The 26,245-nt window shown below is 36.6% G+C and overlaps 5 protein-coding genes across 5 annotated transcripts; 2 read left to right on the forward strand and 3 right to left on the reverse strand.

Annotated features, from left to right (window-relative positions):
• Positions 1 to 383: 383 nt before the first annotated feature.
• On the forward strand, positions 384 to 5,694 carry LOC101891405 (putative uncharacterized protein DDB_G0292292). The gene is made up of 2 exons (XM_059125944.1): positions 384 to 1,349; positions 3,475 to 5,694. Exons 1-2 carry the CDS (start codon positions 1,278 to 1,280, stop codon positions 5,206 to 5,208), a joined length of 1,806 nt encoding a protein of 601 aa, XP_058981927.1. The 5' UTR covers positions 384 to 1,277; the 3' UTR covers positions 5,209 to 5,694.
• A 2,398-nt stretch (positions 5,695 to 8,092) lies between these two features.
• On the reverse strand, positions 8,093 to 9,041 carry LOC101892969 (mitotic spindle assembly checkpoint protein MAD2A). The gene is made up of 2 exons (XM_005183904.4): positions 8,702 to 9,041; positions 8,093 to 8,634 (listed from the first exon to the last, which is right to left on the reverse strand). Exons 1-2 carry the CDS (start codon positions 8,916 to 8,918, stop codon positions 8,231 to 8,233), a joined length of 621 nt encoding a protein of 206 aa, XP_005183961.1. The 5' UTR covers positions 8,919 to 9,041; the 3' UTR covers positions 8,093 to 8,230.
• A 1,384-nt stretch (positions 9,042 to 10,425) lies between these two features.
• Positions 10,426 to 11,661, reverse strand: LOC101893145 (uncharacterized). The gene is made up of 2 exons (XM_011294382.3): positions 10,836 to 11,661; positions 10,426 to 10,774 (listed from the first exon to the last, which is right to left on the reverse strand). The coding sequence occupies exons 1-2, from the start codon at positions 11,494 to 11,496 to the stop codon at positions 10,428 to 10,430; spliced, it is 1,008 nt and encodes a 335-aa protein (XP_011292684.2). The 5' UTR covers positions 11,497 to 11,661; the 3' UTR covers positions 10,426 to 10,427.
• A 1,286-nt stretch (positions 11,662 to 12,947) lies between these two features.
• Positions 12,948 to 17,955, reverse strand: LOC101891758 (zinc finger protein 530). Its single transcript, XM_005183897.4, has 2 exons — positions 16,296 to 17,955; positions 12,948 to 13,565 (listed from the first exon to the last, which is right to left on the reverse strand). Exons 1-2 carry the CDS (start codon positions 17,643 to 17,645, stop codon positions 13,146 to 13,148), a joined length of 1,770 nt encoding a protein of 589 aa, XP_005183954.3. The 5' UTR covers positions 17,646 to 17,955; the 3' UTR covers positions 12,948 to 13,145.
• A 1,183-nt stretch (positions 17,956 to 19,138) lies between these two features.
• LOC101891585 (DNA repair protein RAD50) lies at positions 19,139 to 25,475 on the forward strand. The gene is made up of 8 exons (XM_005183896.4): positions 19,139 to 19,411; positions 19,498 to 20,065; positions 20,407 to 20,620; positions 20,683 to 21,934; positions 22,011 to 22,546; positions 22,614 to 22,874; positions 22,960 to 23,062; positions 24,358 to 25,475. The coding sequence occupies exons 1-8, from the start codon at positions 19,343 to 19,345 to the stop codon at positions 25,294 to 25,296; spliced, it is 3,942 nt and encodes a 1,313-aa protein (XP_005183953.2). The 5' UTR covers positions 19,139 to 19,342; the 3' UTR covers positions 25,297 to 25,475.
• The last annotated feature ends 770 nt before the right edge of the window (positions 25,476 to 26,245 follow it).

A 26,245-nucleotide genomic window follows, 5' to 3' on the forward strand; every position in this document is an offset into this window, starting at 1 on the left:
TAAATTCGGAGGGGGGGTTGAGGAATGAAACAAGCTGTGCTGATTGTGCGCAGGAACCAAATAAAACCGATGAAAATGTATTTCAAAATTAAAACAGAACAAACAAAAAACTTAATGCTCGTGGGAGAGTAAGAGAATAAAATAGCTCCCTTGAACAATATCAGCAGTACAAGGCAACGGCTGTCATAGACTAGCACAGGGAATAACAAATACCACCCCCTCTCCGGCAAGCACGATTGCGGTGTAATATGGTATAATTTTATCAACGCCAAAAAACAATAACAAAATCATTATCTTGTGTTTTTAATAAACTGTATCTATGTGTGTGTGCGAGCGCGCGAGCGAGCGTAATCATACAGCCAGTCCACACCTCCCTCCCATACGACCCTAAAACAAAGCATGGCATCGGCGCATTCACTTCGTTGTAGCTATATGCTGATGCATTGAATTTGAATTGATAAGAAAAAAATATGGACGAGCGAGCACCAACCAACAAACAAACAGCCCAACACAAGCGCCCTAAACACTGCGCTGAGCATGTATGTGTACGTGTGTATGCGCGATAGTGAGAGCATTTCACATTTCTGTTTTGATGGCAAACGCAACGACCAACCAACCGACCAGCTCTCTCCGTGAAGCCGTTACTCTCCGGCTAGCTCGGTGAAAAGTGTCACAGAGCACACTTCGTAGAAAATATAACGTCGTTCGGGTGGTTTCCGTTTCGTCAAGAACTCAATGTTCTTTCTAGTCAGTTGTTCGGAAAGCGTGAAACGTGTTAATTCTTGATATATTGTTGGATGAAGTAACGCAGAGCAGGCGACCAGCACGAAAAATAAAACCAAGGAAAATCAGACACGGCTGGCTGTGTGTGCGTGCGTGTGTGTGTGCTTGTTATTTCATTGTTCGCTAGCTGCGCTCAAGTAGAATTATTGTGGGGAAAAGAAAAAAACATCCCGCACACAATTAAAAGAAGAACAAAACGCTTGGTGGGGATACCCCGACCGACCCATAGAACGAAAACTTTAATAAATTCGTCATTTCTGCTACAGTTGTTATTATTTAAATAAATGAAATTAAAAAGTGTTTTGTTTTTTGACGTTTTGTAATGCTGTCAATGAAGTGGAGTTAAAATTTGATGATGCATTCAATTTCAATGTTCTTATCATAGACAGAAAACTTTTTACATAAAAGCCTACAAACAGCAGCAGGTCTTATCGTCGACCACAGTATTAAGAAAAAAATCAAATAATACCTATAGGCCTACGCACCTACCCAGCATGAAGAACTCAACAAATATGAATAATAACCCGTGCAACAACAATGTCACGGTGACCACAGCGCCAAATAAGGTGAGTAACTACTGTCACAGAAGTGAAGCATGTGATAAATAGTAAACATCATACATTTCTTTGTTCGACTCTGAAATGTTATTAGTTTTGCTGGATGGCGGCTAACGAATAATGAATGGAGGGTGGGAGGTGGTACAGGTGATGTCTGTTGTAATCGTAATAGCCATTTTTGCGGCATTTGTGCGCCGAAGCAAAAACAGCTACAAATTGACAGCATCCACTGACAATTGTCATCAGTGACAAAAAATCTCTACAGTGGGAAAAATGTACATATATCATGGTACGCTAGAAAGTTATTGCAGAGCAGATTACAATGTTTTTTTCAGACCGCGTGTGACTTTAGTCACTCCTGTGTTGGTGTTTATTGTTTTAAGAAATAAAAAGTAATACCATGGTACAATTACTCATTCTCACCTCAGTTTTTTTTGTTACATCTTCATTGTCATGGCATTCATGGCAAAACAATAGGGGTAGACTCATTTGCTAAATCGAATATGGCAACCCTTTTTCATGGTACAACAAGGAGGTAGAAATGCTACGTAAAACTACAGAAATACAGCCCTGAGGCTATGTCCGCTTCCTGTCAAATTTGTATGCAACAAGTTATTTTCATTAATTAAATATTTTTTCTCATTTTTAAAATCAGTTAAACAGCGGGAAAATGAATGAAATACCTGGTTTTTCCTTCAAAAGTATATTCTAAACAGTTCTATCTTTTAATTCCATGGCAAAACTGACGAATATATTTAATGCGCGCCTCGCATTTTACGCGTCTTCCATTGATTTTGAAAATATTCTGTTTTTTTATTTTTCAAAACAATAAATACATACACCAAATTGGCATAAGTCGGTCACATTTAGAAAAAAAATTGATATCCGCTGGTAGCTCTACCTTACCTTTTTATTGTACCATGCGTAAAACAGTTATTGCTCTGTTCCAGAACCTGCTAGATCCTACTAGTTATGCATTTTTTGATATCGTAAAGGGTATTCAGTTATTGTAGTAACATCTTTTACATCCATATCTTGGGAAAACTACTTTTATTTATCTTTCCATAATTTTTAAACTTTTTTTTAATTGTATTGAATGAAAGCAAAAAATGTCGGAAATAGCATCAAATTTAAGAATAAGTTTAGATTTGTTCGAATTGGTCACCTTTGGCACGAATTATGTCCTTTAAACGGCCAATGAAACAGTCACACGCTGCCCGATTTTTGCTCTGCGGTATTTTGGCCCATTCCCGGCGAAGCGGTTGCTTCAGGTGATCGACACTTTGGTATTTTTAGTGCCAACCTTGCTTTTCAAAATACTTCAGACACAATAGTCCAACGAATTGGTATCCGGAGATTTTGGTGGCCATCGTGCGCTGGATATTAAGCGAGGAACCTCATTTTGTAACCATTCTTGGGCGGCGCGTGCTGAGTCCTGTTATAATGCCCAAGGTCTGTGGTCCGCTGCGGTGTAAGTTCTTGCACTTTTTGGAATTTCAGTGGCTTTACCCTGAGCTCATTTTTCAATATTTGCCGAATAGAATATTGCGATATGTTAAGCTCACGAGCCATATTTCGGCCACTGCGACGCAAATTTCGATCAAGTCGCTTCTTAACTTTTCGAACCATTTCTGCTGATGTTGCTGTTTTCATCCGTCCATTTCCTTGCCAAAGAGGTCAGCTGAAAATGTGCACTCTCGGTTGGCCACCAGAACCCAAGCGCCGGCCATGGTGATGGTGTGGGCCGCCATAACAGCCGATGGTCGCTCTCTGCTCGTATTAATCGACCGTGGCTTTAGAATAATTGCCGAATATTATCGCGAAAATATATTCCAAAGTGTCGATCACCTCAAGCAAGCGCTTCGCCGGGAATGGGCCAAAATACCGCAGAGCAACATTCGGGAAGCGTGTGACGGTTTCAACTCGAACAAATCTAAACTTATTCTAAAATTTGATGCTATTTCCGACATTTTTTGTTTTCATTCAATAAAATTGAAAAAAAAAAAATGTAAAAATTATGGCGTTTGACTTTGTTGCGGTTTTTTATCTCACCCTGAATGTACCAACATGCAACAATTCATCAACTATTAACTTCCACTACAATTGTATCTTTTTCTTTTTCCCGCCCCAACAGGTGGAGAAAGTGATGTTCGACAATCGCATCAAACGAAAAAATGTCCTGGCTTTGAATGAAAAAGTTGCAGCTATACGGGAATATGAGAAACGTCCGATCTACAAACGCATTGGACGCATGTTCCAGTGCAGTCCGGATCAAATAAAACGTATAGTCCAACAAAAAGAGACCATCCTTAAGGCTTGGGAACAGAGGACACGTAAGAGTCGCGATGCCAAGACACTGGAAATGAAGGTGGTACGTGTCTCTATGCTGGGCAAGGCGGTATATGAGTGGATACGACGCATGATGTACTACAAAGATATACTCATAACCGATGGACTGATTCAAAAAATGGCCTTGCAGTTTAAAAGTGCAATGGGTTTGCAGAATTTTTTCCCGCACAAAGAATGGTGTGACAAATTTCGGGCCACCTATAAAATTCACACATGTGATAGCAAATCCTTGAACATTGGTTATTCGCAAGGACATTCGGTGCAGATCAAGGATGTTATGAAAGATGTCCTCTCAGAGTGTAGTCCCAGCGAGGAAGATGAAGAAAATGGTATTTTGTCAAATGATGATTGTGTTAGCATCGATAGTAGTGATATGGATGGCGAGATAAGGACTCAAAAGAATCGCAATAACAACAACAACCACAATAACAATAAAGCAGTCGTTCTGCCCACCACTTCATCGACAATGAAAGGAATGCATCAGCTGGTGGCATTACCAATACAAGCTAATGGCATACCAGGCATTGGACAAAAGGTATTGGTAGCAACACCAATCGTACCACCTGGACAAAAACAAGGTTCTGGTCCGATGACAATGACAATTATACCATTGACAAGTCTGGGTCAAGCTTCGCTAAACAACAACAATTTGAATGCAAGTAACGTTGTTGCAGCATTGAGCAACACCGCATCAGCTGCTTCCAGTTTCAATTCCAGCTCGAACAACAGAAATGTCCAGCAAAACAATGATGATATTAGTGTACCAAATCCCATAATTGAAATCAAACAAGAAATCAAGGAAGAACCCAAGGATGAAGAATTTTTGGAAGAAAAAAGGGATGAAATCTCGAAACCCTCGGCAGAAACAGAAACACCAATCACAATTAAAAAGGAATATGTTACAGACGATGAGGAAGAATTGCCGTTGGCTGTAAGTAAGCCTCCAATAGCAAATTTGCCTACCCTGTTGCCGGCTCATGTTGTGGCAATTCCTTTGCACAACAGGGATATGCTGGAAGAGTCCTCCAAAGATTCACTAGACGATTTAACTCTGTCATCGTTGCGTAAACGCATCAAGACCGAGAAAGTCTCCGAAGATGAGGAAACAAATGAAAATCAAAAGGATCAACAGATGGGCGGGTCAGAAAGCCCACAGCAACAAACACGAGAGCCAATCACCAGAAGCAGAACAGATTTGCCTCCCCTTACAAAAGCGCCAATTTTTCATGATTCCACAATTAAGTCTACCACTCAATCATTTAGCACCCCAGCAACGTCACAAAAACGTAAACATTCAACGGGAGATTACCACAATGATAGCCAAGATGAATTGCCTTCAATTCGTACCTGTGCTGAGGCCCGTAAATATTTGAAGTTAATCGAGGATTTTGCTTTGGAACGTGAAAACTTCCGTTTAATCGGTTTAATAACACGTGCCGATGAAGTCTTAAGGGAATTAGATCGCAAGGAGGCCAATGGAAGTGTACAGGATAACGAGGATGATGTTGACATTGATTAAAGAAATCCTGGATGGATTAAGATAGAGAAAATCCAGACATCCCAGTCAAATTTAAAATTTGATTTTGTGTCTGGCTTTGGAATGTGTGCTTTCTAGAATAGCCTTTAGTGGGCTATGCAATCCGTTTTTATAATGCGATAATTCTCAAAACTACTATGACCATAATTACTTATAAAACTTTTTAAATGGGAAATTTCCATATGATATAGTAAGGCAGGGCCTTTCCACGACCAATTATATTGATATTTTATTGTTTATATGAAAAAATTAGAGAAATCAGTTCAATAGCACATAATATGCTCTAAACCAAAGCATGTGTATATAAATACATTTACTAATGTACTGAATAAATATTTAGGAAAACTGTATATAGCTTATTTTCCATGAAAATTATTAAAAACTTTAAGTTTTTCTATCCAAAACCAAATGCAATTAATTGTAAATTTGTACCAAAGAGTATGTGAATAAATATATAACAACTTATTTTGAAATTATGTATATATATATTTGTGTTTTTACGGGTAGTTCTTTTTTGAGAAGATTTATTAAGGCCAGCCCTGAAGCATGCGCATGTGAGAATGTCTCCATAAACTATAATATACTTTACATTTAAGAGAATTTTAATATTTACAGGGTGAGATGAAAAAAACTGCAACCAACTTCAGAATGCTGTCATTTCTAAGCCACTCGTCCAACAGCTTTTAAAATTATTCCAGTGACAGCTCATTATAATCAGGAGTGTCTTGTTACTTTTCCTGCAGGAATTTTCCAGCAACATCTTTCTGAGAAAACAAGTTAGTTTTATTCTCATTTGCAAAGAAACTGTGAAAAGTAAACAGACGGTATTCCTGCACAAGCTTGCAACTAATCAGCTGATTTGTCAAAACAAACCAATTTGTCCCCCATTAAAAGAATTAAAAGAAAGGAAGCACCACCAACTTTACAAGTTTTTAAAATAAAAAGGCAATTTGCAATAAAATAAAAATACTAGCAATAAAAGAAAGATAGATTTGATGTGTTTCCCGGAATCATACTGCTAATGGCGTTTGTCTAAAAATTTTGGAAATAGTCATTTATTTTCTAATTACATATTAATATTTACGTTTTTCACATTTTGTAAAGTTGTTTTCCAAAAACAATTAGTCCTGCTAATTCAAAAAAAAAATCAAATTCAAAGGACAAAAAGAAATAAACAAACAATAGAAAACATCTGATTGAATGTCGATGAATGAGAAGAAGAGTTGCAAGTGATTGCAAGAAGAAATTTGTCCAGCTAAAATTGGCAAACTCTCACTGAAAGAACTGTCAAAATTTCTCTCTCCAACCGCTCTCTTTTATAGAACTTTTGCGTTAACAGACGACCTCCAGTAACAATTGTTACAAATATTAGGGTAACCAGCGTACCAGCTTACAAGCGCACAAAAGCGTTTTGGTGAGAATTTTCCAGAAAAAAATTCTTTGTGATGGAATTCAATCGTGATTTCTTTATATTTGGCTGGAGTGACTTTCGTTAGAGCACTGACTTTCGTTAGAGCAAAACAATAAATGTTTTGTGTCTCGTGCCATCGCTCGTTACCGTGATACTCGTAGCGTTCCCGACGTCAAGGAAGTGGACGGAAGAAAACAGCAACATCAGCAGAAACGCTTCTAAAAGCGACTTGATTCGTCGCAGTGGCCGTAAAATGGCTCGTGAGCTGAACATATTGCAATATTCCATTCGGCAAATATTGAAAAATGACTCAAAAGAGCTAAAGAGTTGCTTCGCTTGGCCTGGTCGAAAATGGTGAACTGCCGAATTTGGTTTTCTCCGTCTCCGATGAGAAAATATTCGCTGTCCAGCAGTTTGTAACGAACAAAATGATTGTGTTTACTTGCCAAAGGGGGGTCAGCCGAAAATGTGCACCTTCGGTTGGCCACCAGAACTCAAGCGCCGGCCATGGTGGTGTGGGCCGCCATAACAGACGATGGTTGCTCTCCGCTCGTATTAATCGACCGTGGCATCAGAATAAATGCCGAATATTATTGCGAAAATATTATGGAGGGTGTATTAAAGCCTTGAGCACGCAAACATTTTGGCCGCAGACCTTGGCCATTTCAAAAGGACTCAGTACCATCGCACTCAGCACGAGAATGGTTACCAAATGAGGTTCCTCACTTTACTATTCATCGCACAATGGAAACCAAAATCTCCGGATACCAATCCGTTGGACTATTGTGTCTGGAGTATTTTGGAAAGTAAGGTTGGCACAAAAAACATACCAAAGTGTTGATCACCTCAAGCAAGAGTTTCGCCGGGAATGGGCCAAAATACCGCAGAGCAACATTCGAGCAGCGTGTGACGGTTTCATTTGCCGTTTGAAGGCCATAATTCGTGCCGAAGTTGACCAATTCGAACAAATCTAAACTTAATCTAAAATTTGAAGCTATTTCTGACATTTTTTGCCTTCACTCAATGAAATTAAAAAAAAAAAATATGGCGTTTGACTTTGTTGCAGTTTTTTTATCTCACCCTGTATAGTCTCTAGACTAACACGTAGACGTAGGTTGATTCTTGATACTGATACTGTCTGATAACTGCAGTTAATTCTCTCCAAGATCTCTGGTCCATTGTGATCATTCTAGTAACAAAAAATTGAGTTAGAAAGTGGAGAGATTTAGAAAGCCGAAGGATGTAATTAGCCGAAATGCAATTATCCCAATTGTTTTTTTTTAGTTCGGACGATTGCAAAGCCGAGGGATGTTGCCAACAAAACTATATAATGGAAATACAAAACTATATAATGGAAATAGATACGTTCGTTTGAGAAAAAAAATAAGTTAATAGTCTAATTGCCCTCATCCTTCACTTAGTTACTTTTTCCATTATCAAGTACATACAATTCAATTTAAATTCGGTTTTGTCATTTTTTGATTTTTTTCATAAAATATTGGAAAATTTAAAGACAATCAGACACATATATAGCTGTAAATTGTTATCAGCAAGAAAATAATAATAATAAATAGAATAAAAGCTAATGTTTCACTACGAGGACATCTTATAATTAACAACAGTATCAACTTTATGTAAGCCCGTCGAGAAAGAACGTAGCTGCACCGCCTGGGCATTCTGTATAAATGCCGGTCCTGTTTCATCCCAACTTTCTGGTATATCACAAGTTTGCAAGGTGTGAATCATCACGTCAAATGTACAAATACAATCCAACAATGGCAAATAGGTAACTGTTGCCGATATTTGACGCATTACATCTCGTATTTCATTTTGTATACGTTTCAATTCTTTGGATGATGTCAATTTTTGAGGATCAATAGTTTCGCCATCACCCAGCTCTGCGTTCATCTTGAAATCCCAGCATTCCAGAACTTCTTTGGTGTGCGCATTAGTGATGACCATTGACACTTTATTGATCATATTCTTGCCAAGCCATTCTGATCGAAAGGAAAAATAGTTATAGTGATAGTTGGTGGCTTGGTAGCCCCATTTTGGCACACTTACCTTCCGTTTGTTCCAGTACCTTCTTTAGGAATTCTTCGATTTTTGGATCTTTGGACATGAGAATTGTTAGACCGTATTGTTGAGTGCTTTCAAATGTCTCAGCTGGATATATTCCTCTTTGGAACAAAATCGAATTAATACCGTATTTCAAATATTCAGCAATAATTTGGGCTGAACCCTTAAGGGTTATACAATTTTTAGTGGCCTGAGCGGACATTTTGTTGTTTAAAATCGATGAAACACAATTCTTTATTCTCGCAAAATTCAAGTTGTAGCAAAAAAACAAATTTTCCGCGTTAAATAAAACTCCCGGGTCTCTTAATATAAATGAACGCCGTACAGAAGCAGTGGCGCCGAATTTTAACTGTAGTTGCCAGATTTAACAATGTTTTTTTGCTTGGGGAATGAAGATAAAGGAGATAAATTCAATATAAATAAAAAAATTCCATCCCTTCGTTTTCGGTTATTTACCTTGTCGCATTTCACTGCATGCAAAACAAGTTCCCATCTCTGATTTGTCTATATACCATGGTAGAAGAATACAGATAGATGCATCAACGCTTGGGAACATTTATTTCAAATTTATTTTTTTTCAAAAAATAGGTTGTTTTTTATGTGTTTTCTTATGCGACTTCAATCTGAAGTTGTCCTGATGCGCATTTTACAACAAATTTTACAATCTTTGATAATTTTTCATTGAAAAATTTCAATTCCAAAATTGGTTTGACTGTTCATTGTCCAAGCAGCTGTGTCCGCTGCGACTATCTGTATTCTTCTACCATTTCAACAATGAGATGTCAAATAAATAATTTGGAAAAATATTGTAAACATATAATTGTATAACTTTATCACCTTAATTCTGTCATGCACGATTTAGGCCTGTCCGTCTGCCCGTCTGTTGTAATCACGTTACAGTCAAAACGAATTAAGAAGGGGAGCTAAAATTTTGCACAGATCTGTCTTTTGTCTGCAAACAGGTCAGGTTCGAAGATGGGCTATATATGTCCAGGAAATCGTATAGCCCCCATATAAGGGTACCCCCGATATTCGGTATTTTGATGACTTTAGAAAATCCACACAAGGAGTTCCTTGTGAATTCTTTATCCTCCGCAAGAGAATTATCTATATAGGTCCACGATATCGTATAGCCACTATATAACGGTGCCCCGATATTCGGTATTATGATTATTTCAGCCACATTTTTTAATAGAATTGTCTGAAAAATCACACAAGGAGTTCCTTGGAAACTAATTATCGATATAGGTCCACGAAATCGTATAGCCCCATATAACGATACGCCCCGACATTCGGTATTTTGACAATTTTAGCTAAATTTTTAGCTACATTTACAATGAAATTGTCTGAAAATTCACACAAGGAGTACCTTGTAAGTACTTTATCCCCTAGAAGAGAATTGTTTATATAGATCCACGATATCGTAAAGCCCCCATATAACGATACCTCCTGATATTAGGTATTTTGATGATTCTTGCCACATTTTTCAATGGAATAGTCTGAAAATCCACACAAGGAATTCCTTGTAAGTAGGATATCCCTTGGAAAAGTATTATCTATATATTATCTTATCAAAAACCGCCTATAACGGTACCCAATTGTCGTGGCAAAGGCCATTCATACACCCAAAGCTTTTTACTTGTAAGGCAACTTTAATTAAAATCGTTTCTTTGGCCAACTTCATTATTCCCTTCCCAATGAAATTCGAGTTTCATTTGACAAATTCATCAATGTTAATATCAATTTTATCACATTTTGCTAGGTGTTTTAAAAAATTGTGAAAACCGTAAATATTGTTGTAGCAAGTATTACAATGGAATTCGCGTAACTTTTTGGAGCATGGGGTGCAAGTCGAAATTTCTTCTTCACTGTCGAGAAGGCCTTTATCTTCTTTTTCTTTTATTTGATACGCAAGTGTGTTGCTTTCTGACAAGGTAACAGGTTCATGTTTTATGTTGGGAAATTTGTGTTTATGAACATTTAAATTTTGCGAAATGGCTGGTTGATCCAGCTGTTTGTGTCCGTTAATATTCTGTTCAAGTCTGGCGTGAAATTCATCTGCAAAAAAATACATTTATTTTGAGTTTTAATAAAAAAAAACAAGTCATTATTTATTTACCCATTCGTTTGGTCCCAATGCTGCAGGTGTGTATAATGTCGATACCATTATTAAAATATCGTTTGTATTTCATTTCATTGTCGTCATATAGATCTTTGGAATTCATGGTAATGTCTATACAGTTTACAGGCTCTTCTATTAAAATGACATCATCGTCAATTTCCTTCTGAACGTTGAACGACTTTTGGAAATCTTGCAATGTATAACTTTCTAGCAAATGCATGAATTCCTTGCTACCCTCCTTGTTGCTGAGCCCATATTTGTTGAGTGCTTTTAGGTCTGGATTGTCAGTTTCGTTTGGTTTCCTTTTCTTCCATTGACGCATAAACTTTTTATAAATAGCAGGATTTATGCGGTTCTTGCACATTTCCAATATGGTCCGTGTCCCCACCAAATAGCGATGTTTTCTACCTTCGTTGGCAATTTTCGTACGAACCATCATTTGATAGTTTAAAACATCACTCCAGAAATAAGGGTATAACTGACATTTGGGAACCTTAAAAATACTTTGAAATATTTTAAGTTGACTTTCAACGGAGGCCTTTCGTAATACTCCTCTAGAATTCCATATCGTACGTTTTGTCCACTCGATCAAGAGTTGGTGTATGGCTCGATGCTCGGCAGGAACACACAGAACATGGTTCATAATGTTGCTGTTCATAATGTTTATTGCGTTTTGAATTTGTTCTTCCTTTTTAAATGTCTTCAAAAGGCATTATTTTCTATTAACAATCCGTTTGTTTTTTTTTTTATTTATTTCCTGTTATGATCATGATCAGTAAACAAAACAGGCAGAGTTGCCACAACTTGTCAATTTGCTAATAGCAAGCAGACTAGCCACACATCAATTTAATAATAACTTTGAATCGATTTACTCATATCAATCTCAAAAATGTTAGTTTCTAGAATTTCGATTATAAAATTCAAAATGCAAAACAAATAATTATAATATGTTTAATTTTAATAACATAACATGCCCAATGTCTACATAAGGCACATCCGACGACAAGTAAGTTTGCTGTCAAAAACCGTGCCAATCCAATGGACTGGTATCTTTAAATGCTGGAGTGTCCTAACGATAGCCGCTTGTGTTTTCCAGTCAAATATACAAAAATAGATGCCATCACGCTTGAATTCCATCACAAATAACTTTTTTTCTGGAAAATTCTCACCAAAATGCTTTTGTACGCTTGTAAACAATATAATGAGCTGTCACTGGAATAATTTTAACAGCTTGCGGACGAGTGGCTTATACATGAGACCAATCTGAAGTTGGTTGCAGTTTTTTCACATCGCCCTGTAATATTTCTAATCAGCGTGACATTCTAAGTCGATTTAGCGATGCCCGTCTGTCTATCTGTTGTAATCACGATATATTTAGAACGAATTGAGATAGAAGGCTAAAATTTTGCACACATGTGTATTTTGCCAGTAGGCAGGTTAAGTTCATAATAGGTCCATATAGCCCCCATGTAACAATACCTCCCCATAATTGGTTCTTTAATGATTTTAGCAATATTTTTTACCGAAATGGTTTCTAATTTCGTAGTTGAAGTTCGTAATATGTAATACAGCCCATGTCAAAAAAATCGCGTATGCAGGTTTATATAGCTCCCATATAACGATACCTCCCGATATTCGGTATTTTGATGATTTTAGCGATATTATCATTGAAGTTCGTAATGGGCATGACATTGTATGACAAAAAAGTGTTCATGCAGGTCCATGTCTACTCATAGCCCCCATATAACGATACCTCCAGATATTCAGTATTTTGATGATTTTAGCGACACGTCTTCGTATAGCCCCCATATAAGGAATTTCATTTGAGACGTATTTTTAACGGATTTTTTTTTTTTTTGAAAATTTTTAAGATCCTACTTTTTTACTTTTTATCGTTCCCTTTTGAGCCTCTTGCATTTAAACAAGGCTATTGTTTTCACCAGTTTCCTTTTTGCATCATTGCCTTTTAATATATGCCATTAATGATATTTTTGTATAAAAATAAAAACACAGTTCGTTAAAAATATAAAATATTAATAGAACATCTATAAATATTTAAAAAAAAAAAACATTAATTTGATATAAGAAATAAAATAAAGACACGCTTAATTACAATACCGAGAACATTTCCAATCTTCCGGATAGAATGTCGTTTATTTATTTTTTTTTTTTTGCTTAAAATATATGAAGAACATTTTTAAGAAATGTGACATAAATCTGTAGAACCTTGACCGAACGTGTGTGTGTGTGTTAATAAGTACGTAAGTTAAAATAAAATTAAATTGTTAAAATAGAATTTCTTATAATCTAGCTTTTTGATGGTTTTTTACACTCAATCGTATAGGTTCTATACCTATCAACATCTCTCAGTCTTTCCTTGAATCGTGCATATATCAAGGGATGAATGCGTTGCTTAGAGCTATCCAAAATGTCTTGGTAATTTAAGGTATAGGAAACTGTTCCTGGTTTGTTAATTTGCGATTTCTCTGCAACGGCATCACAAAATGCAGCAAATAAAGTTCGATCGCAGCGATATGAATTAATGTGCAACAAATCGCATAATATACCAGCTTGACTTCTTATTTGGGGCTCGGCAATACTTTTATCACCATTCAAATAGGCTCGTGCACCCCATTCCACCAAAAGGTGGTGAATGGCCTTTGTTTCTTCATACTTCAGAAATGATTTTCCCTCGGCAGGGCTAAACGCCGTCTCGTTTATTATATTCTGGAAATAGAAATTGATTATTATATAGGAGATTTATATGGGTATATATTATGTAGTATCTTTCTACAGATTAGCTATAGCTGTTAGTGCTATATTGAAACTTTATTTATGACTGCAAAAGAGTTTGCATTCAATGCTGAGAACTTGAAAGTACCTATAATACTCATCTTTCCTACTATGGTAACATGTTCTGTACGGCTACATTATACGAAATAGATAAGGTCCATATATTTAAGGCCACCAAATAAAAGCAATGAATAGTCTATTAAATTTAGCATTTTCAATCTCCCAACATTCACATTACAGGGTCAGATGAAAAAACTGCAACTAACTTCAGACTTCTGTCATCGCCAAGTTCAGACTTCTGTCACAGCCAATCGTTCGACACCTGTTAAAATTATTCCAGTGACAGCTCATTATATTGCTTACAAGCGTACAAAAGCAATTTGGTGAGAATTTTCAAAAAAAAAAAAAAACTTATTCGAGATGGAATTCAAGCGTGATAGTGTGATTTCTTTATATTTGGCTGGAAAACCACAAGTGGCTATCGTTAGAGCGCTCCAGAATTTAAATGTGAATAAATCTTTTGTGTCTCGTACCATTGCTCGTTACCGTTACCGTAATACTGATAGCGTAGCCCGACGTCAAGGAAATGGACGGAAGAAAACAGCAACATCAGCAGAAATGGTGCGAAAAGTAAAGAAACGACTTAATCAAAAACCGAGTCGCAGTGGCCGAAAAATGACTCGTGAGCTAAACATATCGCAATATTCCATTCGGCAAACATTGATAAATGACCCCGAGCTCATTTATCAATGTTTGCCGAATGGAATATAAACTCCTAATAAGAATAAAGCCATTGAAATTCCAAAAAGTGCAAGAACTTACACCGCCGCAGAAAGAAAATAGACTCAAAAGAGCTAAATAATTGCTTCGATTGGCCGAAAGTGGCGAACTGCCGAATTTGAGTTTCTCCGATGAGAAACGAACAAAATGATCGTTTTTACTTGCCAAAGAGGTCAGCTCAAAATGTGCACCGTCGGTTGGCCGGCCACCAGAACTCAAGCGCCGGTCATGGTGATGGTGTGGGCCGCCATAACAACCTATGGTCGCTCTCCGCTCGTATTAATCGACCGTGGCATCAATAAATGCCGAATATTATCGCGAAAATATTTTGGAGGGTGTATTATTCAAACATTTTGGCCGCAGACCTTGTACAGTCCAACATTACTCCGTACCATCGCACTCAGCACGCGCCACCCTAAAATGGTTACAAAATAAGGTTCCCCGCTTCATTTCCAGCGCACATTGGCCACCAAAATTTCCGGATGCCAATTCGTTGGACTATTGTATCTGGAGTATTTTGGAAAGCAAGGTTGGCACTAAAAAATACCAAAGTGTCGATCACCTCAAGCAAGCGCTTCGCCGGGCATGAACCAAAACATTGCAGATCAAGGCCATAATTCGTGCCAAAGGAGACAAATTCGAACAAAACTAAACTTTTTCTAAAATTTGATGCTGTTTCCAACATTTTTTGCTTTCATTCAATAAATTAAAAAAAAAATGAAATGTAAAAATTTTGGCTTTTGACTTTGTTGCAGTTTTTTATCTCACCCTGTATTTCCCCGAATATCGTTACTACCGAGTGCATATTACGGTTGTGCAGGACAAATTCAACAAAAAGGATGACCCAGTATGGTTGTATGTGCCAAATTCCTTCTCATTTGGATTAATATTTCACGTTTAGTCCACAATAAAATGCAAATCGGACGAAATATCTATGGGAGCTATATCCAAATCTGAACCAATCTCGACAAAATTTAGCGAAGGTATTTCTGACCTGTATTTGATATATTTCCCCAAATATCATTGTAACACGGGTGCATATTACGGCTGCGGAGGGCAAAAATGACAAATCGGATGAACAATATATATGGGAGCTATATCTGTATCTGAACCAGTTTCGATCAAATTTGGCATACTTATTTTCAAGCCTAATTTTGTGGTGTGTGCAAAATTCCATACTATTTGGCTGATATCACACGTTCGGAGCACATTAAAATCAAAATCGGACGAAAAATGGGAGCTATATCTAAATTTTGACCGATTATCTGCAAATGTAATAGGGTTCGTCCTTGGGTCAAACCATTGATTTGTGCAAAAATTTATATGGATAGGGCAAAAAATGCGACCTGTACTTCGTTTACAAAAATACATGGACAGATGGACGGACTGACATGCATAAATCGACTCGACTATGCATACCATAAAAAGAAACTATGGGTCTATCGCGTTTTCTTTTGTCTGCTACAAACAAATGTTCCAAGACATAATGGTGTAGGGTATAAAAATGGGAAAACTTGACTAATGTATGTATGTAGTTTGACAAATTGTGCATTTGGAGCACTAAAGGCATATCACAAAATGTTGGAACGAATCTTAAACGAACGAATTTTAAAGTGGACTTTTCGCTGACGAAGTAGCCGGAACTTGCATCATGTAATATAGCGTTGTTGAAATATGAGCATTGTTGAAATATGAAGAACAAAATGTTTATTTCATGACTCTAGGTGAACTGCTTGAAAGAAGCTGAAAAAGTATAGCCTCCATCAAGATGATTTCACAGGTCGTTTAACTAAGTTTCTTTTTTTACTTTCAATAAAAAAAAAATTGTGTAAAAATTGGATTTTCAAATACAATTTTGATAAAACTAAATTATGTTCATATTACCTTTCGATTAATTTCCTCAATCCATTCGCCATCCAAAACATCGTTATTAATTGTGTATGGATGATGCCAACACATATGGTCGTACAAATAGGATCTCTTCACAAATATTTGATGGCAAACAATGCACCTGAAACCACTTGTATCGCCGTGCTTGTGCAAGTGTTCTTCTAAATTATGACGCAAATGTATGTCGAAACCGCAACATCGCATTTTGCACTTTTTACGGGGATGGCTCTCATTAAAATGACGTATATATTTGCCACAGGTTGAAAATTTGCAACCACATTCAATGCATGTCAGTTCTGGTATGGAGGCAGCAATGAACACATCCAGGTCATTGAATTTTATCCTTGCTATTGATTTATTTCTCTTCGCCAATTCTAAGAAATTGACATTTACCAAATGACTTTTGGGTATCCTGTGCCATCGACCCATATGACGATTTAGAGAAACTTTCGTGGCATACGATTTATTACAAATACGACAGCGGAATATTTGCGGATCCAGGTGGACTAGTATGTGTTCAGCTATCGTTTCCAAGCGGGCAAATTTGCGATTACAGCACGTAATAGAGCAAACTTCTTTCGGGTGATATGCTTTGGAGTGTTCTTTTAGTTTGGCAAAACCACGTTGTACATTCGAACAAAACCCACAACCCATGATTGGCATGTAATGTTGAACAAATTCTTCGTATTCTTTGCTTTGTATTTTAATGGAGTTGTCGGGTTCCAATTCATTTTCGTGGCATTCAAATATATGATTGACAATGTCGATGGCCTGCCTGAATTTTTTACGACAACATATAATGTGGCATTCTATTCCGGGATGGGCCAATTGGAAATGTTGTTCCAAAAAAACAAACCTGGTATATAGACAATTGCATATGGGACAAGAAAGGTGAGGAGACCATGTTTCAATTATAGCATTATTTTGAATCATTCTATTTGAACACATTCTGTTCTTTTTCCGCCTTGAATTTGTTGATACAGCCGTTTGGGCCGATTCCGTCATTGGCATTAAATTCAAATGTTGTAAACTTGTGTCATTCGTGCTGCGTGTATTCTCCGCCGACAACATTAGATCGGATCTTTTGAAATCAACGATTTGCGGTATTGTTGTATTGTCGGTTGAAATTCGATTTACTTGAGAGCTGCTGTTCGAAATTTCATATTCATCAATTTGAACGACTTCATAGTAAGATATCCCACTGTCCTCTTCGTCTGTTGTATCTACTTCAATATCAATCATTTCCAGTTCCGATGAATTAATATCCCACATTTCCTCGTTCTCATAGCCCAAATATCCTTTGAAAAAATATACAGGGTAGTTTAGATGATGGTCGTTGTTCATTTTGTTGAATTTTTGTAAAAATGTGTGTTTCCAAAATTATTATTTTTTTATTTTTTAAGCGAATGTAAATTTTGCAAATACGCGACAAGGAACAGCTGACTTTTTATGAATGTCCATACTCAAATTTTGACAGCATTGGCAATCTCTTACTGACACACCAATCATCAGTTTATTACTTGAACAGCTGTTGCGTTTTACAAACACCAGAAGGTAGCAGCAAAGCCCAGCTGATTTTACTCTACATTTTGTGTTTTATTTTTCTTCTACGTCAGAGCAATGTGGAGAATTTTTTCCTCATAATAGAAAAAAGTTTTTTTTTTTGCTTTTCTAAGAGCCAACGTTTATGGTTCGAAAACTATTTTCACGGTAAAGAAAAAAGACCATGGCAGAATTAAGAAATTAAGAATGAAAGTCATGTAAAGTTTTGTTTACAATTATTTCAAAATTATTAGTTTGACATACATTGGTTTGTAGGTATGTAAAATAACACATGGCACAATTGCAAAAGGTAGAACAAAGCTACCCCCTAAATACAATGTTTTCCTTTTGTTGCCCTTATTCTGTCAAAACATATACACATTTTGTGTATTGTTGAATAAAAAATACAACAATTTGAATTTATTTCAAAATAAATGCAAATTTTCGACGTAAATGGGTAACAAATTGTACAAATTTGTAGTAAAACTGTATTGTCCTAATATTTTATGTTCTATCTTGTGGAATACCCCCAAAGTTCTATTCTTGTTTCGCGGATTTTTGAAGAATAAATAAAACCAAATTATGCATTTTTAAAAGTCTATTTGAGACTATAGGACTCCAGCACAGTGTTGCATTTTTCTTGTTTCTTTGAATTTGACAACCTTTCTTGGGTTAACCCATGGTAGAAGCATATAGGTAGATGCATCAAAGCTTGGGAACATTGAGATGTCAAAAATTTAATTTTTTTTTAAACATAAGTAAGTTTTTATATGTTTTTTATACGACTTCAATCAAAGGTTATTACAACATGTGTTTTCATTTTTTTTAAATTGAATGATTTTCATTCAAAAATTTCAATTCAAAAATTGGTTTGACAGTTCGTTGTCCCAACAGCTGTTTCGATACGTCTACCCACATTCTTCTACCATGACTTTACTTTCTTAGTTCTACCATGATCATAATTAAAATTAAAACAAATAAACACAAATAAAAAAGATGAGCAAAAATAACAATTGATTGAAATTTTTTGGGAGAACGCAGCATGAAAACTAAATATCGAATTTTTTCAATATTAAAATATGCCCCCTTTTTTACACTTTCACGTTTCTTTTTATAGGTTCACGTAAAACTCATAGAAATAATCAATGAAATGGAAGTCGTGTTTTTGAAAAATAACGGGCAAAACATAAGCACTCATCTCTGTTGACATTTTGTCCGATAATATAAATAAAACAAAATCGATATTCAATCGATATTCCCTTCCAAGGTATATCATATCAGTACTATCGATTTTATGCATCGATTACTTGCCGGCTCTAACGCAAACAATTGCAATAATTTTGGAAAAACAAGCTACGCTTTTTTCTTTACATATATTATATGTTTTGTATTTGAACTGCAATAAAAACAAGTGAAAACAATTTTACAACAACAATAACACATACATTTATTAAAAGAAATTCGATTAATTACGTAGTTTATGTATTTACTTGATAATCATGTCGACTATTGAACGGCTTACGATTCAAGGTATAAGAAGTTTTGGCGGAAATGCTGGAGATAGTCAGGTATGTATACACAAACATAGCCTGCGGTTCAATTTATGTGAAGATGTATGCACTTTTTATTTTGTTTTTTTTTTTTTTTTTTTTAGATGATAGGTTTTACCTCGCCGGTAACCCTGATATTGGGTGAAAATGGTTGTGGCAAAACGACTGTAATTGAATGTCTGAAGTATGCCTTGACGGGAGAAGTTCCACCGGGCAGTGACCGTGGCAAGAACTTTGTTCATGATCCTAAAATATTTGGTTTAACCGATGTTTTGGGTCAGATCAAGCTGGAGGTGCGTAATGTCCAGGGTGCTCGCCTATCCATATGTCGTTCCATGAAACTGGCAATTCGTCGCGGTAAGATGTCGTTTGAAACGCTCGACGCTACGCTGAATTACTTGAATGATGGTGGCGATGGTAAAATGACGCACGAATCGATTTCGAATCGAAATGCCGATGTCGATTTGGCTGTGTCTCAATTTATGGGAGTCTCCAAAGCCATAATAAACAATGTTCTGTTGTGTCATCAGGAAGATTCTAGTTGGCCATTAGATGAGCCCAAGAAATTGAAGGAGAAATTCGATGCAATTTTTGGTATATCTGAATATAATAAAGCTCTGGACCGTATTATTAAGATGCGAAAAGAGGAATTGGATATATTGAAACTTAAAGGTATGTGTGTTATGTTATAAATGTTAATTAAGGCGGTTTCTTACTTTATAGGATGCGAGTACCATCCAATCGATACCTAGCGAATTGGCTTTGATTTTTCACTTTGATTTCCAAACAATTAGAATATTTCTAAATGCTTTTTATACACTCACGATTTGAAAAACCTAGTCCCCACGTAGCTCTAGATACAATTAAAATTATTTTCAACAGTAAAAAAATTGTCTGTAGCTTAGATTATAAGCCATTATAATTAGCCAAACTCCTCACAATTGACTACACATTTAATGATATTAAAATCATTTTTAATTGTATTGCATTTCTTGCCCCATATTTTTACACAGAGGCCGATTTACGTTTTGAGGAACACTTAAAGGTGGAAATGGAAGAGAAAACATTGAGTTTGCAAAAATATCAAGAGAAATCAAAAGCTATTGAAGAACAGTGCAAACAATGTGAAGAAGAAATGGCCCCCATTGAGGAACGTCTACAACAGATCCATAAAATTGAAGCAGAAATGAGTAAATTGCAAGCTCAAAAGATTGAACTGCAAACCAAGTAAGTTGATGCCTTGCCTTTCCATAGAACATTTAAATTACGCATTGTTTTACACTTTACAGGCAGAAAAATTGTCAAGATCAAATGAACAATTTGAAAAAGAAAATTAAAACCATGTTTGAAGGTACTTTGGAAGAGTTGGACACCGAAATTGGCAACTTTGGTCAACGTATGTCTGAAAAGCGTCTCGAAAGACGTGAAGTCGAGGGTAAACTTAATTCCATCAAGAAGGAAGAGAAAAGCTTACAAAATCGACACAATGATGTCGATAAGAAACGCGTTGTTGCAATACAACAAAAGCAAAAGGAGACCGATTGCAAGGAAAAACGTGCTGATAAAATCAAAGCATTGGCACAACAGATGAATTTAACTATTCCCGAAGTTTTCGGGGATTCTGAGGAGGAGATTTCAAAAATACTCGAGGACATACAAGGTGTCCTCAATAGCGAACAGGGCAAAATTAATGAAACCATTAGCCAACATGATGCCGAGGATCAAGAACGGCAAACGAAAATAGATCAATTGCGTGTTGAGGTAACAAAACTCCAAGAATCGGTGGTCACAATGAATAAACAAAAGAAAGCCCACGAAAAAGAGATTGAACAAATCGAAAAGAAAATATTAGAAATTGAAAAATCAACGCAGCAATTGAAAGTGGTTACTACAAAATTAAAAGAGACCGAAGATTGTTACGAAGAGACCGCTGCCAAGTTCAATCAAAACGAGCTACGCGAACAGATACAAAACGATAAGGAGGCCATAAAGGGTCTGGAGGCCCGTTTTCGCAAGGTTGATGAGCGCTTGACTTTTTTGAATTCGATTTCAAAATTGGTAGCCGAATTGAATTTGAAAGAACAAGAACTTGAGAATCGTGAAAAGGAGGTTCAAAGAGTTAAGAGCAAGCACAATGGAAATTTCCGTAAAATTTTCGAAGAGGGTAAGGTGGTCGAGTCAAATTATCAACGTCATGTAAAAGTTACCTATGAAAAATCTCGTCGCCAAATCAAGGAGTACAACAACAAGATCAATGGCTTAAAACTCAAGGAGCAGCGCATCGAAATAAAACGCAAATCTCTTAAAGAAGAATTGCAAAAGGCCGAAAAAGAATTGGAAGATTGCAAAGAGACCATTTTTGAAAAATGTCGCAATACACCGTATGAGGAGTTGTTGACCAAGTCGAAGGCATTACTCAGTAAATATCAACTCGAATTGGGAGCACAAAAATCAGCCGAATTATTTTATAAACAATATTTGCAAAAAATCGAAGATGAACCCTACTGTCCGTTGTGTCAAAAAGACATGACAACTACTGAAGTATGAACTGACCAATATTACTACCATTGTCATATCAAAAATAATCTATTCTTTCTTTTTTCTCTTTTAAATGCAGGCTTCTGGTCTTACCTCGGAACTCAATGATAAAATTGTTGACCTTCCACAAAATATTGAAAGAATTGAGAAGCAATTAAAAGAAGAGCAAAAGAAATATGAATTATTGCTGCAGCTTAAACCCACCATAGAGCGGGTGGAAAAACTTGAAGAGGACATTCCCAAAAAGAAAGAAGACCTACAGAAGCTACAGGATGAGTTGGCCGAGTGTAGCAAAGAAACCGAAACCATACAGGGTCTGTTGGCTGAACCCACCGCCAATATGGACTTGGCCAATTCCATGATGGGTGATATGTCTCTGCTGGACGAGGCAATTAAACAGGTGGCTCGTGCCAAAGAGGATATTGTTAAAATCAAAAATAAATTCCCCAAGGATAAGGACGATGAAAACGGAACCACGTCCATTGATGAGGTGCAAGCTGAAAAAACTGCTGTGACCACTGAATTGGAGGAGAAGCGCAAGCAATTGGAACAAAATCAACAATACTATGAGAAGAACATGGATGCATTGAATAAATTGCGCGATCTAAAAAATACGTAAGAAAATTAATTAACAAATTGCTGCGGATATTTATGAAAACTAATGATAATTTACCCTCTTCAGGTTAAAGGATCAACAAATTAAATTGCAGGAGGGTATACAAAACTTACCCCAACTTCAGGAACGTCAAACGGAATTGCAAAATCTTTTGGTAACAATTGCCGTCGAAGCCCAAGAAAATCAGGCTAAAGTAGGACCTTTGAAGACTCAGCTGAATACCGCAATCAAGGAGAAGAGTCAAAACAAGGAATCAAATCGTGTTAAAGTAAATCAAATGCTTATGAAATTAGATACTTTAAAGCGTATGGATCAAGATATACAAAGGTGGGTCTCTGATGCCTGTCTGTCTTTCATTGCATCGGAGGTGATAGAGTTATCATTTCTTTATATTTTTATTATTTGTTTACAGATTGCATGCAGAAGTTTTGGATTATGGTAAATTAGATTTGGATCATAAATTGAAAACGTTCGAAGAGTCTCTAAAAGGAAGCAAAGAAGAATTACACAAATTGGTAAGTTGGGAAAAGAGTTTTGTGTCAAGCAGTACTCCAGGTTATACTTTTTGTTGCAGTTTGGTATTGTTTACATATTTTATTTAAAGTATACTTTTAGGCGTTTTCCATAATTTTAGAAATAAAAAAGTCGTTTTTAATAGCATTGCATAACTTGGTATACAGGGTGAGAAAAAAAATACTGCAACAAAATCAAACTCAATTATTTTTACATTTTTTTTTTTAATTTTATTGAATGAAAACAAAAAATGTTGGAAATAGCATAAAATTTTAGAAAAAGTTTAGATGTGTTCGAATTGGCCACCTTTGGCACGAATTATGGGCTTTCAACGACCAATGAAACCGTCACACGCTGCCCGAATGTTGGTCTGCGGTATTTTGGCTCATTCCCGGCGAAGCGCTAACTTGAGGTGATCGACACTTTGGCATTTTTTAGTGCCAACCTTGCTTTCCAAAATACTCCAGACACAATAGTCTAACGGATTGGTATCCGGTTTTTGGGCCATTGTGCGTTGGAAATGAAGCGAGGAACCTCATTTTGTAACCATTCTTGGGTGGCGCGTGCTGAGGGCGATGGTGCTGAGTCCTGTTGGAAGGTCTGCGGCCAAAATATTAGCGTGCCCAAGGCTTTAATACACCCTCCAAATATTTTCCCGACAATATTCGTCATTTTTTCTGATGCCATGGTCGGCGCTTAAGTTCTGGTGGCCGACCAATCGAATTTGCACATTTTCAGCTGACCTCTTTGGCAAGTAGACAAGATCCACGATCATTTTGTTTGTTTACAAACTGCTGGACAACGAATGTTTTCTCCGCGGAGGAAACCAAATTTGGCAGTTATCCACTTTCTACCAAGCGAAGCAACTCTTTAGCTCTTTTGAGTCTATTTTCTTTCAGCAGCGGTGCAAGTTCTTGCACTTTTTCGAATTTCAATGGCTTTACCCATAGCTCATTTTTCAATATTTGCCACTTTTCGGCCACTACGACGCGGGTTTCGATCAAGTCGCTTTTTTTACTTTTCGAGCCATTTCTGCTGATTTTGCTGTTTTCTTCCAATCAATGTAAAGAAATCACCCGAACACGCTTGAATTCCATCACGAATAACTTTTTTGTCGGAGAAATTCTCACCAAAATGCTTTGTACGCTTGTAAACAATATAATGAGCTCTCACTTTAATAGTTTTAAAAGCTGTCGGACGAGTGGCTTAGAAATGATAGCAGTCTGAAGTTGATTGCAGTATTTTCATCTCACCCAGTATTTATTGTTAAAACAAACCATTTATTTTTTCTTTACAGGCTGAAACTATTGCCGAAATGCAAACAAAATTGGAGGGCATCAAACAAGAATTGGCAAATCAAGAAACCGCCGATCGAGATCTCAAAGATAATCGTGACCTTAAAATACTACAACAAAAATTTGAAGAATTAAATGCAACCTATGAATCGCTGGCCGAAGAGTTTAGTAAACTTGATTTCTCCACCGTATCGAAAGAGAAGAAAGAACTCAGTGCTAAACGTGAAAAAATCACGGTACGCAAAGGTGAACTACTCGGGCAGACGGGTGAAATTAAACAACAAATTCGCAAATTGGAAAAGGAATTGTCGGCACCCAAATATCGTAACTCCTTAATGAACTACAAACGGGTCTATTACGAAGTCGAAGTGACGCGAAAGGTGGCCAACGATTTGGGACAGCACCGTGTTGCTCTCGAATGGGCTCTCATGCAATTCCACACGGAAAAGATGCGGGAAATCAATCGTTTGATTCGTGAATATTGGCGTTTAATTTATCGTGGCAATGACATCGATTACATACAAATCCAAACCGAAGAGAGCAAAGATGCTTCGTCGTTGGATAAACGGCGCAACTATAATTATCGTGTCATACAGTCCAAGAATAACTCCGAAATTGAAATGCGTGGCCGTTGCAGTGCCGGTCAACGAGTGCTGGCTTCACTCATTATACGCATGGCCCTGGCCGAGACATTCAGCAGCAATTGTGGCGTTTTGGCATTGGACGAACCCACAACCAATTTGGATCGCAATAATATTCTGTCGTTGTGTGATGCCCTCAATCGAATTGTCGAAGAACGACAAACACAATCCAATTTTATGTTGATCATAATTACCCACGATGAAGCCTTTATATCGACGTTGGGTAAAATTAACAAATACAATCGAGTATTCCGCAATGATGAGTGTAAGTCGGTAATACGTCAGGTGAGAGTGGCCTAAGAGTGCGACCAAACACACACACACACACACAAACGGAGAAATTATTTTAAGAGTATTATTGAACATAAAAATGGATATATTTTTAAGAAATATACAAGAACACATAATACAACTATATATATTTTTTATGATACACAAGAAAAAAATTAAACAAAAGAAAATATAAAATAAAAACAGTCCACAGTGTGGTTTTAATTCTAAATAAAAATGATTATATTTTATTAAACAAAAGACCATTTTTTAAATATTAATAAAATTCTACTATATTCCTTGCTACCAAAAATTGTTAAGTTCCTAATGAAAAAAGTTGTTGTCGACACTTGTCGTTAACTAGCTACAGAATCGCAATGCTTAAATCTGCTGCAGAACAGGAAATTTCTACAATTTTTGCTTATTTTTTGATATAACAAAAGAAATGTTTATCGCAGTATACTTTTCAAACCCTTCACCATACGTAGTATGGAGGGTATATTAAGTTTATCATTCCGTTTGCAACTTATCGAAATAAAAATTTTAGATCTAGACTTATCGAAATAAAAATTTTAGACCCAACAAAGTACAGGGTGAGATGAAAACCTGCAACCAACTTCAAACTGCTGTCATTTCTAAGCCACTCGTCCGATAACTGTTAAAATTATTTCGGTGACAGCTATAACCTATGACGGAAAATTGTCTATGCAGGTCCACGCAAGGTAGATGTAGATCTACCTTGTTTCCACGTCTTAGTCTAGTCTCCATACAACGGTACCTCCTTTTATTCGGTATTTTGATTATATTAGCGGCATTATTCACCGGAATTGCTTTAAATTTCGTATTTGAAGTTCAGAATCGTTACAACAGCCTTTGGCAAAAAAAAAAAAACTCTTATAGCGTGTTTCCATTGGAAACCGAACAACGTTGTTCGCTCTCAGAATTAGGTACACGAATTAACCCGTTCATACGGCACGAT

This window comes from Musca domestica, unplaced genomic scaffold (genome assembly GCF_030504385.1).
Source record: "Musca domestica strain aabys unplaced genomic scaffold, Musca_domestica.polishedcontigs.V.1.1 36, whole genome shotgun sequence".
NCBI classification, from domain to species: Eukaryota; Metazoa; Arthropoda; class Insecta; order Diptera; family Muscidae; genus Musca; species Musca domestica.

What these genes read in the sequence shown, in the direction of transcription:
- LOC101891758 (XM_005183897.4), bottom strand. Translation starts at nt 17,645, where the DNA reads ATGAACAACGACCATCATCTAAACTACCCTGTATATTTTTTCAAAGGA. An exon ending in TTGAGGAAATTAATCGAAAG is followed by an intron (nt 13,566 to 16,295) that starts GTAATATGAACA and finishes TTCTATTTCCAG; the next exon opens with AATATAATAAACGAGACGGC.
- LOC101892969 (XM_005183904.4), bottom strand. Translation starts at nt 8,918, where the DNA reads ATGTCCGCTCAGGCCACTAAAAATTGTATAACCCTTAAGGGTTCAGCC. An exon ending in GGTACTGGAACAAACGGAAG is followed by an intron (nt 8,635 to 8,701) that starts GTAAGTGTGCCA and finishes CCTTTCGATCAG; the next exon opens with AATGGCTTGGCAAGAATATG.
- LOC101893145 (XM_011294382.3), bottom strand. Translation starts at nt 11,496, where the DNA reads ATGAACAGCAACATTATGAACCATGTTCTGTGTGTTCCTGCCGAGCAT. An exon ending in CATTGGGACCAAACGAATGG is followed by an intron (nt 10,775 to 10,835) that starts GTAAATAAATAA and finishes ATTTTTTTGCAG; the next exon opens with ATGAATTTCACGCCAGACTT.
- LOC101891405 (XM_059125944.1), top strand. Translation starts at nt 1,278, where the DNA reads ATGAAGAACTCAACAAATATGAATAATAACCCGTGCAACAACAATGTC. An exon ending in TGACCACAGCGCCAAATAAG is followed by an intron (nt 1,350 to 3,474) that starts GTGAGTAACTAC and finishes CCGCCCCAACAG; the next exon opens with GTGGAGAAAGTGATGTTCGA.
- LOC101891585 (XM_005183896.4), top strand. Translation starts at nt 19,343, where the DNA reads ATGTCGACTATTGAACGGCTTACGATTCAAGGTATAAGAAGTTTTGGC. An exon ending in AAGACATGACAACTACTGAA is followed by an intron (nt 21,935 to 22,010) that starts GTATGAACTGAC and finishes TTTTAAATGCAG; the next exon opens with GCTTCTGGTCTTACCTCGGA. An exon ending in ATGGATCAAGATATACAAAG is followed by an intron (nt 22,875 to 22,959) that starts GTGGGTCTCTGA and finishes ATTTGTTTACAG; the next exon opens with ATTGCATGCAGAAGTTTTGG.